Source organism: Diceros bicornis, chromosome 5, assembly GCF_020826845.1.
Source record: "Diceros bicornis minor isolate mBicDic1 chromosome 5, mDicBic1.mat.cur, whole genome shotgun sequence".
NCBI classification, from domain to species: Eukaryota; Metazoa; Chordata; class Mammalia; order Perissodactyla; family Rhinocerotidae; genus Diceros; species Diceros bicornis.
The window spans coordinates 23,045,642-23,062,773 of record NC_080744.1 but is presented as its reverse complement, the minus strand read 5'-3'; the positions used below and the strand labels follow the sequence as shown (position 1 = coordinate 23,062,773).

Below are 17,132 nucleotides of genomic sequence, written 5' to 3'. Positions count from 1 at the left end.
TCCAGTCCTCAGGGAATTTTGGTGAGAACTCTGCTGTGGGCTGACTGATTCCTCCTCACCCTGCACCCCTGATCCGCTCAGGGGAAAAGCTAAAGACTGGATTCGTGGACCCAGGGTGCCCAAGCTCTCAGGCTGAGGCATGGAGATATTGCCACTCTCATGCCCCAGAGCTCCCTAAGGTCCTCTCTCCCTAGGTCTGTCTAGGTAGATGGTGGAAACCTTACCTTGAAGCTGCTCTTCTTCTTCTTCGGGTCACCTACACAGATCTGGGAGGCCCCTCTGTAATCGCGGGGGAAGCAGGACTCACACTCGCGATCCTGCTGCAGGGTCAGCTCCACCTCCTGCAGAGTGGTTGCTAAAGTACTCATTGAGACTCTCCCCCAGCCGGCCACACTGCACACCTGTCCGGGCCTCACCTGGGCCTTGCCCCCAGGCAGGCTGAGGGGCCTCACAGCTGTAGTCTGCTTGGCCTTTCTCGCCAGCTGATGAGAAGAGGCAAGAAAGTCCGGCTCAGCCAATGGCCTCCTGGGCCTGGACACCGCGATGGGGCTGCACTGTCTTCCCCCTCCCCTGTGCCACTTGGGACTAGTCAGGTGGCCAGGATGAGAGGAGGGAAGGGACAGGTCGCAGTGGGAAGGGAAACAATCTGGACCCAGGAGAGCAAGAGCAGTAGGGAGTTTTTCTTACCTTTAGTAACATGATGTCATTGGAGAAGTTCTTATAGTCTGGGTGGCGGATGGCTCTTCTCACAGGGATGACCTGCTGGGTCCTCTCCTGCACCTGGATGTTGTGGGCCCCCAGGGTCACGTTGATTGAGCTGCATAGAAAGCAGAGTAGGAGTGTGGGGGGCGTCGAGTCACAGGAGATCCAGCCCAGGAGCCATGAAGAGCAACTGATAGCTAGGGCAGGGCAGGGCTGCAGCTAGGGGAAATTGAGGCAACACGAGGGCTGGGCGCTGAGTGTCTCTGTGCCCTCTGCTTCTCAATGACACTGAGGGTAGAACTCCTAGAAGCTTTCTCTTGCCCTCAGGCAATTTTGTGAAATACTCTGCATTTGCATTTTGACCCTCATGCAGGCTTTCATCCTCCACAGCTGCTGTATTTGGCCAGTGTGGTCTCTCTTCTCAACTGGGCCACTAGCTCTCACCTCTGACCCTCTGACCCCAAACTATACCTGTCCTATTTCTCCCTTTCCATCCCCACAGTCATGATCTCAGATGGCTCCTCTGATGTGTTCTTGTGACTTTGAGTTACCAAGAGCCAGGGGAGCTGCCCTGGGCTGCACTCCTGGACAGAGGACAGGGTCCCTGTGGGTGTCTCAGGATGTGTCAGTTGTCTGTGACCCCTCACCTTCCGCAGCAGTGAGCAGCTGTTAGAACAAAGTCCTTTCGCAGGAGGACACCGCCACACCTCATCTTTCTCTCATTAACCACAAACTGAACCAACGCCATGTAGGGGCGGGAGTGTGGCTTGGCCTCGTGTCCGCCGATGATGTCCTCTGAAAGAAAAGATTGGAAGATGGGCTTTCTGGGAGCACCTGTGGTCAGAGAGAAGGTTTAGGAAGGTGGAGATTGAGGGTGGGGTCTACAGTGCCCTGCAGACTCCGGAAGAGAGAGCTCCCGGGTTCTGCTTGCAGCAGAATCCTTTTCTGAACATGGAGCCTTAGAACCTCTGTGAGAAAAGGGGGACAGTGCTTGTTTTCCACGTCCTACTTCAGACAATGTATGGAGGAGGTAAGATCTCTTCTCATGATAGTAGACCCCCAAGGGGTCCTGGACGGGGCTCCCCTGACGTCTTCTGTCTCAGTGACTCTCCCGACCCCTCTGAGCCTCTGTTAAAGTCTTGAGTAGTGCCTTCATCTAATAATCTGTCTTTGAGCCTATGGAGTTGGATTTTCTAAAATCGTCATGTCCTAGTGTGTAACCCATCCTAGGATCTCAGTAACCATTTTTGGCTGCGTGAATGAATGGCCTTCACTCATTTTTAGGCAGAAGTTTCGTGGGGATAGTGCTGGTGGGATTCAGAGACACAGGGTGGGAAGAGGGCATGGTGTGGAGCAACCAAGGACCTGGGAAGGCAGGGGGAGGTGGGGCTGAAAATGGGCTGCTCAGGCCTGCTGCAGAGCCGAGGCCACAGGGGAGCCCTGGGTGCAGTCATCCAGCCCCTTCTGAGATCAACTGCACCCTGGGCTCCTCCCCTGGGCAAGAGTGAGGGGGTGAAGCGCATTGAGAAGTGTAACTGGTTCTTAAACTGGCTCCTGGGACAACTCACACTACTGTTACCAGTTCATCTGAGCTGCCCTTTCCTGGGTTGGAGTGAACAATTTTAGTTACTCATCTTTTGTAGCTTCACATCCTCTGCCAAATGCCCTTCTGTGAGCAGCCAACTTTCCAGATTTTAACAGAGGCTAACACCTACTAAACCTTTTAATGAACACCCTTCCTTGTGGCCATCCTTGTGGCCATCCTTGTTGAGCATCTATGCGGGTTTAGACTTGCTAGTCTGGGTTAGGGATGGGAGCTAGGTTTTAGAAAATTCTTGGGCTCAAATTGAGGAAATTCACTGACTCTGCAGGGCAGAATGGTCAGGAGTACAGACGGTTTTGTGAGATGGGCTGAAGCCTCTGGAGTGGGGATGGTCACTCACCTGTCCCAGCCTCAGGGGGCAGAAGAAAGGCCAATAAGAGCAGGAGTGGCCACATCTTCCCTGAAGGTCGGTCCAGGTCAGAGCTGCTGGTGTTTCTTCCTTCGAGATACACGGCCTCTGAGGAGAAGGCAAGAGGGGTGGCTCAGCACCTCAGAGACCTCCTAGACCTGTGCTCCTCTGGGTTTCCTGTGCCATCATGCAAGGTGGTTTGTCGAAGTTCTCTAGCTTGGGGTAGGTGACAGTAGCACTGTCACCACACTTGCCCTCCCACTGCTGAGTCACAAGGTGAAAGCAAGAAGAAAAAACAAGAAAGTGAAGCCTGTGGTGCAGCCAGCAGGGGAGCTGGAACCCAAAAGAATTAAGAATCAAGAATGTCTCCAGTTCCCAGCTCTTGGCTCTTTTTCCATCCTGGTGAATTCATGAACAATTATTTAGCAAGCTAGGTCCAGGGAGATGAGCAACATGGCTCCTGCCCATGAGAAGCTGCGGTTGTCTGGAGTAGTCTGAGAATCTGTGGTTAGAGTACAGGGTCACAAGGGCTGTGGTAGGGGTTCTGCTTGGTGGTGGCTGATAGAGGCTGGCCCTGCCTTAGGGGCGTGTAGAGCTGGACACACCCGAACACCCCAAATGGTATCCCCACATCCTATCTGACCACCAGTCCAGTCTCGTATTTTTGGAATATTTAGAACCCCTTCTTTAAACGTAAATATTCTGCAACAAAAAGAACTTGTATTTTCCCACCATTTTGAACAAAGTCCTGGACTTGATATTCATTGGACCAAAACTAATCATCATTGGTTCCATCAGAATTGAGTGGCCTGATTGGTTTATGCTTGGGTCATTTAGCACCCCTGGACCTGAGGTGGGAACTTTTCCACCCAAATCATTGTGCCTGTTTTCTGGAGTAGGCATTCCCCTCGAGAAATGCTCCTTATTGTTGCCAGGTGATGGGGAAATGGATGTTGATCATCCCAATAATTACCATCCACTAAGTATTCTCCTCCAGGGTCCAGTGAAGCACGCCTCTGATGTCCCTGGGCTTAACAGTCGTAAACGTTTGCAAACAGATTATCCCAACACTCTCACCAGTATGACGACAGATGAAGGAGTAGTGGAAAGGAAGGCATTATGAGTTCTAAACAGCCCGATCCCAATTCCGTTAAAACAATAGCATCTTATGAGTACTTAGCAAAAGAGAGGAGGACAACATGCTTAAGCATTCATGATGATGATCTCTGGGTGGTGGAATTCTCAGGAATTTTAATGTTCTTATTGATATGTTCTGCCTTTAACTGTCTTTCTATGATGAATATGTATTACTTTTCTACCCAACATACATTTTCCCATAGTTGAAACACGCTCATCAATGGCAACCATTCAGCAGACACTTTCTTTCCAGTCCAGCCTTCTCTAAGGTGGATGTTTGAAAAATGAGGTTTAGTTTTCTGAATCCATTCTTATATAGAAGATTTAGAGATTGTTGAAAAATAGAAGAACAATTTACTCAATAAGCTACAGTATATGAGCTCTTTGCATGAATAAAGAACAAATTAATGATTTCGACTCTAGAGATGGAAATTTATTAAGGCCCTAACAGCACCCCCTCCACCCTCCTCTGCCCAGTGCATTTCTGGCCTCTGCCCCAGAAAAGATGGACGGATCAGTCTTGGCGGTGCCTCAGTCTGGTCCTTGCACCTGAAGCATTATGCTTTTTATCAAAGGCAGAGAGCTCGAGACCCTGGTGAACACACGTGGATGTTTCCCGTTGTTTTTTCCAAAGGAGACAATGCCCTGGGACATGTTGTTGCACAAGAAGGGGCCCCCAGAGTCCTCCTGTGGACAGAGGGACTGAGCTGGGCCTTCTCCTTGTTCTCCTCTCCCCGCTGCCCTGGGGTTGAGTGGTCTCTGTTAGGGGCTGTGGGTAAGATCTGCGCTAGGACAGGCTTTGTGGCCTTCCTCTGTCCTGGGCCTCCAGCCTGGCCCTGACAGTTCCCTTCCTCTCCTCCCCTAGGAAGACTCTGCCAATAAGTGGCTGTGGGACAATCTCCCATCCCCCCAGGGAGACAGGACTAGAGACCAGGTTGGTGACAAGGCTGAGTACATAGGGATATAGCTAGTCCCCACTGCCCCGGATCTCCTCAAAGCTTGGCTGTACCCAGGGCTGGGCATGGACAGTGTTGGGGATCTCACCTTAAAAGACGTCCTGCTCTTTTTTGGGTCCCTCACACATTTCTGGGTGTTGGTGTTGTAACGGTCTTGGTAGCGAGAGACGTATTGCTCGTCCCTGTGGGCTTCAAGCTCAGCCTCCTGCAGTTTCACGGCTGAGGCAGTGTTCCCACCGAGGCACCCCCAGCGGCCACCCTGCACAGCATCCTGGGCAGCCTGAGGGGCTCACAGAGGCAGTGAGATTGGCCTTCCTCTTCAAGCTGAAGGCAGAGGAAAGGAATTCACCAAGTCTCCAGGGACAGTCGTGGGGTTGCCTTCTCCACAGCCCTGAGACAGGTGAAGGGGTCATACTGGGAAGGAGGGACAGGAATGAGGTTGTGGGGGATGCAAAAACCTCGGATTAAAGTGTGCAAGAACCAGGGGAGCAAAGTGCCCTACCTTTAGTCACACAGTGTGGTTGGAGGAATTCTTAGGATTGTAGTCTGGGTCAGGAGTGGCTTTTCTCACAGGGGTGACCTGCTGGGTCCTCCCCTGCCCCTGGAGGTTGTGGGCCCCCAGGGTGACGTGGATTGAGCTGCACAGAGAGCAGAGAGGGAGGTGGAGTCACAGGAGCTCCAGCCCAGGAGCCATGAATGAAGGAGGACAGCTTGGGACAGGGCAGGACTGGAGTGGAGAGGAGTCACAGGGATGGGGCCCTGTGGCTGAACATCTCCGAGTCCTCTGCTTCTTGGCAGCCTGGCCTGGATGGCAGTTTCTGGAGCAGACTCGGGGTGCTCAGTCATGCTCAGAGCTTGACTGTCTCTGGGTAGAACCGTGAATTTGTGACCTGTGCACTCTGGGCTTTGGAGCATGACCTCAGCCTCCTTCCGATGCCACCTCTGATCAGCTCCTTTCTTCAACAGGCCCCGGGCACTGACCTGTCCTCCTGTCTCCCCGAAGCTTCCCTGTCCTCTGAAGAGCTCTTCCGTGTCGCTAGGTGGCCCAGGTCTGCAGCCCCGAGAGGAAGGTTCTCTGTGAGGTGTCGACAGAGGGTGGGGCCACGCGCTGCTCCTCTCTTTCCCCAGCAGTGAGCTGCTGTCAGAAAAATGTCCTCACGCACAAGGGAACCCCCACAGCTTTTTTTGTCTCTGGAGTCTGGATCCGAAGAAATGCCAGGCAGGGACAAGAATGAGGATTGGCCTCATGGCCCCGGGGATTTTCCCTGAAAGAAGATTCGACCTGCCTGCTGTTCGCATGGAGCCAAAGGCTGGAATGGGGGACAGGACAGAGGAAAGCAGGGCGGAGAGGAGCTCGGGTGGTGGATAGTGGGCTCTGTTCTAGCCAGCAGCCACCAAGAAGGGGTCCTGCGTGTTCCTGGGCAGCAATCCTGGCTTGCCTGGTGATCCCCAGACTCAGGTCTCCATCTGACATGAGAAGAGCAGGCCTTGTTCTCAGTTCCTGCTTCAGACGCACGTGCTGGCAGACAGGATTTGTGTTTGGAATAAGCAGTGACAGCCCTGACGTCATCTGGGTCTGATCTTCCCTCGTGTCTCCAGACCTCCCTGGGCTGCTGCTGCTCTGTAACATCCAGAACATGAGCTCCAGGTGCCGGGTTGTGTTAGGTCTTTCTGTGCTGGAGCCTGACACGTGGTAGGTGCCCACTAAGTGTCCTGGCAGCTCGAAGGAATGGTCCCAGTCAGCCTCTGGATGAGGGTAGGTTGGGGTAGAGCTGGTAGGGTTCTGAGCAGTGGGGAAGATGGGGCCTGCCAAAACTGGTGTGCCCATTGACTGAAGAACTACCAGAGAGAACTTGAGACTGAACCAGCCAAACATAAGTGTTAAGGGAACTGGGATGCCACCAAACTGGGACCAACTGGATCCTTAGCTTCCTTCCTGGGCAGCATGGGAATGACAAAACTTGGGGAAGGGAGTTTAATTGAGGTTAGATTTTAGGACATTGAGTTAGAAAGCTAGTGGGCCTTACTTTGATTACAGAAGCCAGCCCCTTTCTCCAAGCTGCCCTTTCCTGGGGTAATTAATGATCTCTTGTTCCCAGCTTCCAACTGTCTTCCAGAAGCCTTTGTAATAGATCCCACTTTCCAGATGACACGGGTTCCTACTGAGTTTTTATCCAGCATCAGATTTGCTGGTCTTTCAGGGAGGTTGGACCTGGAGTTTAGCAAGTTCCTGGGGATGGGTCAACACCAGGATGTGTCTGAGTGTAGCATCTGGGCAGAGCTGTAACAGTGTGGGATGAGGCTGGGCCTCTGTTGAGGGGACAGTCACTCACCTGCTTCGCCCCTGGGGGACAGAAGAAAGGCCACCAGGAGCAGCAGCGGCTACAACTCCCCAGGAAAGCTGCCCAGGTCAGAGCTACCAGTGCTTCCTCCTTGTCTTCTCACTCTAAGTGTGGCCTTTATCACATAAGGCTCTCTCTGAATGCCTCACCCGCTGTCTGATGGAGTCCTCGGGCCTGAGGGGACAAGAACTTACCAGTCTCCACATAAGCACTCGTAGCTCTTGTCTCTGTGTTGACCACACCCACAGAAAACAGGGGTGCAGGCTACAGGTGGGGCGGTTGGAGATGTTGGTCAGCGCGTAGTGGGTCCCTGAGCCCCAGCACCCTGAGTCTTACGATGATGGATCCAAGAACGTCCTCATTTCCTTGGCTCTCTTTGGACCATCAGGATGATCATTTACTGAGGCCCCTCTCTGTGTGAGACTTGGGGGTATTGAGATGAGAGTCTTTGCTTCTGGTGGAGGTGACAAAACCATCAGTGATCAGACAAGGGTGGTGAGGACCCTGGTTAGAGGGATGGACAGAATGGTGTGGGAGTAATGCTGAAGAGGGCTTGTTACAGTTACTGAAGAACTGAGTGGTTCAAAACAACAGTGATGTTGGTTTCGCCCACAAATCTGCCTTTTGATCAGAGTTTAGTGTGGAGAACTCCCCGCTGCACCCCTTGGCGTCAGGGGAGGCTTGAAGCCCGGAGGCCAGGATCACCTGGAGGCTCACTCACGCATGCCCAGTTGTTGGTGCTGGCTGTCCCCTAGGCACGGCAGTTCCTCTCCACGAGGGCCTCTCAAGTAGTCTCTGCACACGGGATTGTTGGGTCTTCCTTGCCACAGGATGATTGTCTTCCCCAGAGTGAGCATCTCCTAGAAAGCGAGCCAGGCAGAAGCTGTGTTCTTTTTGTTACCTAGACTTTGAAGTCATATGGCATCCATCTACCATCTTCCACTGCTTGAACCAACAAAAGCCCCCACCTGGATTAAAAAGGAAAGGGCATAGACCCTCTCTTTCAGTGAAAGGAGTGTCACAGTCCTGTAAGAAGAGCCTGTGGCATAGGAGATACACAGGGGCAGTCATAGCAAAGCACAGTCTGCCACATTGCTTTAGGTGCGTGTAGAGTTGGTCAGAGGGGTTGAAACTACTGATCTGCCTAAGCCTGGGTCATAGCCTTTGATCAGTTGGAATCTGCTCTGTCCACACCACGTGTCTTGAGAATGGAAGAGGGCTGGTTCTCTCCAAAGCTATTCTCCTTAGTGAATTACTGATACCACGTGAAGTGGGAACAGATGCCAGGGAACCAAAGCAGTATTCTCACAGCACTACTCAGAGAACTGTATTTCTGATGTCCCAGTACCATTTGCTAAACAGGTTATCCTGATCACCTCCCCATAATGGAAAGAGGAGAGAGTCATGGAATTGAAGATGTTGTTGGTTCTAAACATTTTGATCCCAATTCTCTTAAAAAGTGATAGAAGTTTAGTTAAAGAAACAAAGCACAGTGTCTGTGGTGACTCTGGCAGGAGAGCCATAGTGAGCCAGAGCGAGGTGTCCCAGCCATGCCTGTGCGGGGTGAGGAAGGTGCCCAGGCCAGGCCTCCCTCCCATGTGGACACTCTCCTCACCCTGCGTTGGCTCGACACCCTGCACTGGGCAGCTCAGCTTGGGGTGTCCGAATACAAGTGAGGTGAGGATGGCAGCCCAGTGTAGGAAGCTGACCCCCAAGTAGGGTGAGGAGGGTGTTCAGACAAGGGGCTGGCCTAGTAGGTGGTATCAGAGCTCAAGTGGGGGACAGGAGCCTCCACGTGGGGACAGTCTGGTGCAATTTGTCAGAGCAGGCTGATTAGGGTTAGGTGGGCAGGCATTGGCATGAAGGATGTGCCAATGTGGAATCCCAGAGTCTGCATGGGGGAAGGAGGGGACCCACTTAGGGGAAGATGAGGACGTGGGAGATTTGTTATATAAATCTCTGTGGGGATTAATCAAATAAATAAACATATTAAGGCTAGTGATTAGATGTCTAAAGCTTACGTGGTATTGATGTTAATTTCCAGGGTTTGATGGTTGGGTTGTGGTTATGTAAGAGCATCCTTGTTTGTAGGAATTACACACTGAAGTTTTTGGGAAGTGATGGAGCACCAGGTCAGTAACTTGACTCTCAAATGGCTCACGAAACAAAAGTGTTGTTTGTATTGTACCTGCAACTTTTCTGTAAGCTTGAGATTGTTTTAAAATTAGAAGGAAATCCATAGCTTTCATATAAACAACCAACCATCAGTTTTAGGATATAATTGAAAAGAAAGTCTGTTATAGTAGCAACAAAAAAACACACAAGATGCTAGGAAAAACTTAACCAGAATTGTGGAAAACCTATCTGAAGAAAACTTTTAAATACTCCTAAGAACACAAAAATAGACTTGAGAAATAGAAAGATAGTCTTAGTTCTCAGATAGGATGGCTCTACACCAAAATGGAATAATTTCTCCCCAAAGTAATATATAAATTTAAAGTGATTACAATAAGAATACCATTTTTCTCCTAGTGTTACACAAGTTCTAGACAATTTCTAAAATGTATCTGGAAAATAAGCAAGCAAGATTAGCTAGGAAAATTATGACAAAAAGGAAAAAGACTAGTAAGAGAGAGGAGTAGCCTTATCAGATATTAAAAACATCTTATACAACTTCTTTCCTGAAACCAGTGTGGTGCTGACTCATGAATAGACAGAGAGACCAATGACACAGAATAGAAAGTGCAGAAACATTCCCAAGTACATATGGAAATGTGTTTATAATAAAGTGGGCTTTCAAATCATTGGGGAAATGATGGACTTTTTATTTATTTTATTTATTTTCAATTTTTTAAAACTTTTTAAAATTATTTATTTATTTATTTATTTATTTATTTATTTATTTATTTATTCCCCAAAGCCCCAGTGGATAGTTGTATGTCATAGTTGCACATCCTTCTTGTTGCTGTATGTGGGACACGGCCTCAGCATGGCCAGAGAAGTGGTGCATCAGTGCGCGCCCGGGATCCGAACCCGGGCCGCCAGCAGCGGAGCGCGTGCACTTAACTGCTAAGCCACAGGGCCGGCCCAATGATGGACTTTTTAATAAATGATGTCAGAACAACTAGATAGGGATTTGCTAAGAGATGAAATTGGAGTCATATTTCCCATAAACCGTCGTAGATAAGAGACTCAAATATGCAAAATAATGCTGTACATGCACTAGAAATAAACATAGGTAAATTCCTTTATAAACTTAGAAAGGGGAAAGCCTTTCTAGCAATGAATATAAATCCGGAAACATTAAAAGAAAAGATGGATAAATAAACTTTGATATGTAGAAAAATAATTTTTAGAAGTTTGTATGTCAAAAATTTGAAACAGTGTATGCAAATTCAAAATACAGACAGCAAACTTGGAAAAAACTGTGGCAACATATATCACAATTAAAGAGCTAATGTATCTGGTATATAAAACCTCTGAAAATCTAGAAGAAAAAGACTAAAAACCTGATAGAATGGGTGAAAGACCTGATAGTTCATGGCAAAATATATTTAAAAAATAATGGAAAGAGTCTCAAGTTCACTCATATTAAGAGAAATGGAAATAAAATATGGAAAAAGGGAAATAAATTTCTACTGAGGCACTCTGTCTCATCTCACAGGTGGCCAAAAATTCTAAAGTTACACAGCACACTCCATGGGCAAGACTATTTTCTTTGATTGGTGTTGCAGGATGTATCTTTTTTTTCCTGTCATTTTGCTTTCATCCTATCCATGTCTTTATATTTAAGGGTGTCTCTTGTAAATAGCACAAAGTTGAGTCTTGCATTTTTTATCCAGACTGACAATCTCTGCCCTTTAGTTGGTGTGTTTAATCTGCTTACATTTAATGCAACTGCTGATAGGGTTTGGTTGGAGAACATCGTATTGCTATTTGATTGGCTTTTAGTCATATCTCTGTGTATTATTGTAATGGTTACTCTAGGATTACAATACGCCTCCTTCGCATATCGCAGTCTACTTTGAATTAATGTTATACCACTTCATATAAGAACTTTGTAATGATGTATTTCCATTTATCCTCCCTCCCAGCCTTTGAGTTATTTTTGTCATACATTTTACTAAAATATGCCACAAATCCTAAAGCATTTTTGTCTTAGTCATTAATCTTTGAAAGAAATCTACGTGAAGTCTTTTAAATTTAGTCACATTTGACATTTTTCTTTTTCTTTTCTCCTTCCTGCCGACAATGGGGATCATCTCGTTTTAGCCTGCAGAACTTCTTTTAGTATTTCTTGCAGTGCAGGTCTGACAACAACAAATTTTCTTGCCTTTGTTTTTCTGAAAATGTCTGTATTTTGCCTTCATTTCTAACCAGTATTTTCACTGGACGTCGAATTCCAGAAATAGGTTGCCTATTTCTTTTTTTCTTTCAACCACTTACTAATGTCATGTCACTGTCTTCTGACTTCCACTGTTTCTGATGGGAGCTCATTGTTATTCTTGTTGTTGTTTCTCCCAGAATAATATTATTTTCCTCTCTGTCTTCTTTCAGCTTTTCCTCTTTCTCTTTGGTTTTCACCAATTTGACTATTATGTGCTTAGATGTGGCCTTCTTTGTCCTCCCTGAGGTTCGCTGAGCTTCCTGAATCTGTGGATGAGGAATGTAGTCTAACAATAGGCCTATGACAAAAAGGAACCCATTGCTGCACTTCTTTTATGGTGAAATATGTTTGTTTGTCAAAAGCTGTGTTGTGTGGGATACCCAGACAGGAAATAAACCCTGTGAGTTCTAGTCCACAAAGAGGGGTCCCGGCAGAAGTACGGCGGTGGGCGGGGAAGGCAGAGCCATCCCAAGACTTGTTCCCAAAACAGATGAGCAAGATCTCACATTACTCTGGGCCTCTCTCCCCCAGGAGGTGGCTTGGCAGTTCGCTCCCCACCATCATGGGACCTGACTCTTCTTTTGGGGCTGGAAGGAAGGAGGGATGGTGGGAGTGGGTTTGGTGAGTAGAGGCCTTTCCTTGAGGTTATTATAGGGATATTTTATTTATTTTTATTTTTAAATTTTCATTACAGAGATTTTTAAGCAAGAGAAGGATTGTTTCCTCACAGTGGGGAGTGGGGCTGGTGGATACTTCCACAAACAAAGGAGATTTGAAGGAATCATCATGTTTAGGGTCCTTACCCACCTCCATCCAAATGTGCCCATGAGCAGACTTCAGCTCACGGAACAAGATGTTTTGAGTAGTTGTCACAGAGTTGCTGAGAGGTTGTCTCTCCAGGGAGATGTCTGAGAGAAGCTCACCTCTTGCTCAGGGACGCCAGGAAGTCAGCACAGGGCGGGTGTTAGACAACATGTCAGCCTCTCGCTGGCCTGGCCATCAGGGCCTGGGCTCAGTCCAGGCTCTGTCCTAACTCTGTGATACTTTCAGTCGGTCCCTTCCCTCTCCTGGGACTTTGTTTCCCTGTCATCTCTCAAAGGAGGATGAAGACCTACAACAGGGGTTCTCACTCAGACTTGCTTTAAAGCACAGAACCATTTCCTCAAAGTCAATGTTATATAACTACACTAAATATGCATGTGGCTGGGCAACTTTTCAAATATTATTTTTGTTTTGCTTTCTGCATTTTCCTTTTTGTCTTTTTCCATCAGGGAGCCAAGTTCTTAGTACATCTTAGATGCAGAGATGTTTTTCGGCTCTAAGTCATGTGCTGCATGAGATCACCGCTCTTCCCTTGTGAAAGTGCCCACGGTCATTAAGAGACTGGGTTGCTGTATGCTTTGTGCACGACAAGATGGGAAAGGCCGTGCCTTCGAGGGTCACAGGATCTCAGACTATTTACCCCTTGTCATGATAGGGTAGTGCTGTGTGTATTTGGGGCGGGAGGGCATAGGCCCGAGGGTGGGACTTCTGCTTAGCCCCTGGGCAGTGCCCCATATTAGTGGAAAGACCTTGGAGAGATGACTGCTGGGAGTGTTGGCGAGGTGAGCCCAACACAGGGAGATCCTCATTCAGTTAAGAATTACGTACTCTATGTCAGCCTCCAAGCCAAAAACCTCCTACTGTAGAAAAGTGTGGGTGGTCTGGGAAATGATGGATGCAGAGTAACCATGACGGCCTACAGACTAGACGCCTGTCTCCATTTGTCCAGACTTTGTGAGCCTCCGGGGTTCCAGTTTGATTCTGCCCAGGCAGGAGGTGCAGTAACGACAGGGATCATGTTTCTGACTGGTCTAATTGGATGGGAGTTTAGAGTCAGACTCTAATTGCCTTCAAGCAAATGCGTCATATAGTTTTTCCTACCGTTTGAATCTGGACAATGATGTTCATACCTGCTGCTTTTAAAGCAAATGAGCGTAAGGCTGCCCTTCCTGTCTTCTTCCTCTCCACCAGCTGCCCTCACCTCTAGGTGAAGAGGATGCTCCAGTGAACTGAGTTTGGTAACTTCACTCTAGAAACTAAATGACTAACGTCATTTGCAAACCCTATACCTGCTGTTCTAGAGTCACATGTGATAACGTTCATACAGACTGTAATTAGCAATAAAAATAAAATACTTTATTCCTGTGGATTTCCCACATAGATCTAGGCCACGTGGACTCATGTGAAGGAGGGAGAGAGAGTTAGATGATTCGGGTGAAAGTCACACTGTCAGTGTCACTCGGATCCAGATGAAAAAGTCTGTTAGGTTCACTGTGTACCCCAGGGCCAAACACTTAGGTGCTCGATCAGCATGTGTTTGTTGATTGATGGACAACCTGTGCTTTCCAGTCCTACTGCAGAGAGCAGCTCTTGCCAACTCCAAAGGCTGATACAGCCCTGGGTGGCGAGCAGGGGTCTCTGCCTAGAGGCCAGCAGGGACTAAGAGGGACAGGCTGAAAGGGAGTCAGGCTACCGAGTGACCAGGTGGCCGGGGGACCCTGAGCACAAGGGGGGACAGTGGGCTGGACGTGAGGGGTTGAGGTGGCCCTGCCAGGTGAGAAGTGGGGCCCGGGATTCTGGATAAACACTCGCCTGCCCTGTCCTCCATGGGCTCTTCATGGCACCAGCACGGGCCTGGTCCATCTGTAGCCCTTTCTGCCAGGGCACGAGCTGGGCTGGCATCTCAGTGGGGAGGCCCTGCTGGAACCACATGGAGTTCTGGGGGTCCAGGGCAGGAGGGCTGTGAGGAAGGGGCCAGCTCAGAGCAGCATTGTCTGGAGAGGACAGGAGTTGGTGGACTCTGAGGACTCTCAGTGGTAAGCAGGGATGGAGAAGGGGCAGCCAGGAGACTGGAGGCCGAGCTGGGCCCCGAGCTCAGAGGAGGGCAGGGAGGAAGCTCAGACTAGGTCAGAACAGGAGCTTCTCAAGAGACCCGCCCTACTCCGTGCCAGCTCCTCGGGCTGTGGGAGAGAAATGTCCTGCTCAGGCAGCCCCTCCCCTCCCCACTGCGGAGGGCTGTGCCCTTGAGCTGCAGCCCGGGCTGTGCCGGCTTGGTGTCTGGGACCCATGGTGTTATCCTCCTTCCTCTCTGCCATATAACACTGGGAAGGAGGTAAGAAGTTCACCCTGAGCCCCGGGACCAGAGAGGGTCATGTTTTCCCCTGGTGGTGCTCAGCTTCAGCCCTGGCAGAAGGGCAGGCCCTGGAGAGACAGGTGTAGGTAAGACGGAGCTGGTTGACAGCTTTGTGTGGGGGTTGTGGGAGCTGGTTGTGGGAGCGGGAAGAGGAGGAAGCAGAAAAGAGCAGATGTGTGTCATTGGCCTTCTAAGCACAGAGTTGGTGCCTGTGAATGAAGGTCAGTGAATAAGCAAGAAACCAGACGTTCCCACTCAGCTAAGAGACATTTATTTAGTTGCTGGTGTGATTCTGGATGAGCTCCAGAGAAGATGGTCTGGTTCCTGCAGTTAGAGGCTTTTCATGGTTTTCTTTATCCAGGGCAGGAAACTCGAGACTTTGGTGTAGGCCCGTGGAGGTGACCCGTCACTTCGTCCATAGGAGACAATGCCCTGGATCACGTTCTTACACACGAGAGGGCCCCCGGAGTCCCCCTGTGGACAGAGAGGGTGACAGAGAGGACTGAGCTAGTTCTCCTTCTGGTCCTGCTCTCCCTGCCATCCCAAACCCGTCTCAGAGAAGGCCGCCTGCATGGCCTCCATGTGGGAGATCAGAGAGCAGGGCAGGCCCCTGTGGGCCACTCAGCTGCCCAGTCCTGACCCTGCACATTGTCACTGTTTCGCTTCACTCAGGTGGCAGCTCTCTGTCCTCCCCCAGGTCCTGGATCCTCTCCCCATGAAGGTGCTGTGGGACTGTGCTTCAGTCTGCTGTTTAAGGAAACGGAAGCAGGCAGTTGAGGCCGACACTCAGCATGGAGGGCGAGTCTATCATCTAAGGTTGGTACCAGCTCTGAGGAGCCACCTGGTTTTAACTGCTGCACAGCAGGGAGCACAGTTTTCTAAACTTGTGCCCAGTGTGGTGCTGTGTGTTGCACATTGATTGTCCTGGGGGAGCATCATATATGGATCCATCACAGGCCCCTGTGGGCCTTGCAGAATCCCTGTGACTCCCCACTCTGGCCACTGCCCTCTTCTCTTCCCAAGAGAAAGATCAGAGTCTAGAGGGTGAAAGAGACCTCACTGCTTGGGTCTCCAGGTCCCAGATCTTCCCCTAACACTCCTCAACTCAGAGCCAAGCTAGGCAGATACTCAGTCTCACCTTAAAGGAAGACTTCTTTCCCCTTGGTTCCCCCACGCACAGCTGAATGGTACTGTTGTAATAATTGCCCAAGAGGGATTCGCACTCCTGGTCCACCTGCACGATCATCTCCACCTCCTGCAGAGTGGTTGCTAAAGGGCCCTTTGGGGTGACTCTCCCCTAGCCGGCCACACTGCACACCTGTCCAGGCCTCACCTGGGCCTTGCCCGTGGGCAGGCTGAGGGCCCTCACAGCTGCAGTCTGCTTGGTCTTTCTCACCAGCTGATGGGAAGAGGCAAGAAAGTCCAGCTCAGCCAATGGCCTCCTGGGCCTGGACACTGTGATGGGGCGGCACTGTCTTCTCTCTCCCCTGAGCCGCTTGGGAATAGTCAGGTGGCCAGGATGGGAAGGAAAGCAGGGACAGGTTGCAGTGGGAGGGGAAACAATCTGGACCCAGGAGAGCAAGAACAGCAGAGAGGTTTCCTTACCTTTAGTAACATGATGTCATTGGAGAAGTTCTTAGGATTATAGTCTGGGTGGGGGATGTCTCTTCTCACAGGGATGACCTGCTGGGTCCTCTCCTGTTCCTGGATGTTGTGGACCCCCAGGGTGACACTGACTGAGCTGCACAGAAAGCAGAGTGGGAGTGTGGCGGGCATGGAGTTGCAGGAGATCCAGCCCAAGAGCCATGAAGGGCAGGTGATAGCTGGGACAGGGCAGGGCTCAGGTAGGGGAAATTGAAGCAACATGAGGGCCGGGCGCTGAGTGTCTGTGCCCTGGCCTTCTCAATGACACTGAGGGTAGGGCTTCTGGAAGCTTTCTCTTGCCCTCAGGCGATATTGTGAAAATACCTTGAGTTTGCATTTTGACCCTCATGCAGGCTTTCATCCTCCACAGCTGCTGTGTTTGGCCAGTGTGGTCTGTCTTCTCAACTGGGCCACTAGCTCTCACCTCTGACCCTCTGACCCCAAAACTTACCTGTCCTATTTCCTACGCTTTCCATCCCCCAGTCGTGCTCTCAGATGGCTCCTCTGATGAGCTCTCGTGGCCTTGAGTTACCAGGAGCCTGGGGAGCTCCCCTGGGCTGCAGCCCCTGGGCAGAGGACAGGGTCCCTGTGGGGGTCTCAGGAGGTGGAGACTGTGGGCTGTGGCATCGACCAGTGGAGGTGTTGGAGCCCCCGAAACCTTCTATCCCAGTGCTAGAACCACCAATGCCTCATTTCCATATTGCTAAGTCCATCAGAATAATTTCTTTAGCAGATGTGTGTCTGGTCCCTTCTCTGTGCTACGACCAAACATGCTGGAGGTGTGCCTCCTTCTCTTAGAGAGCTGACTCTCTGGTGGAGGAGACAGACAAAGCTTAG

The 17,132-nt window shown here is 50.0% G+C and overlaps 1 protein-coding gene and 1 pseudogene across 3 annotated transcripts in view; both read right to left on the bottom strand.

The window, feature by feature from the left end:
* LOC131405713 (granzyme H-like) overlaps nt 1-2,901 on the bottom strand; it is a 21,173-nt gene extending 18,272 nt beyond the window's left edge. For 2 of the 3 annotated variants that reach the window (XM_058540819.1, XM_058540820.1), the window contains exons 1-2: nt 2,646-2,901; nt 1,350-1,497 (exon numbers count right to left, since the gene is read on the bottom strand). In XM_058540819.1, coding sequence (XP_058396802.1) covers nt 1,350-1,497; nt 2,646-2,700 — 203 coding nt within the window. In that variant the 5' untranslated portion in view covers nt 2,701-2,901. Of the gene's footprint in view, nt 1-18; nt 483-687; nt 818-1,349; nt 1,498-2,645 lie in introns of those variants that run through there. The other variant, XM_058540818.1, reaches the window with a different exon arrangement.
* Nucleotides 2,902-14,972: 12,071 nt separating this feature from the next.
* Nucleotides 14,973-16,427, bottom strand: LOC131405272 (granzyme B-like; annotated as a pseudogene).
* Between the last annotated feature and the right edge of the window lie 705 nt (nt 16,428-17,132).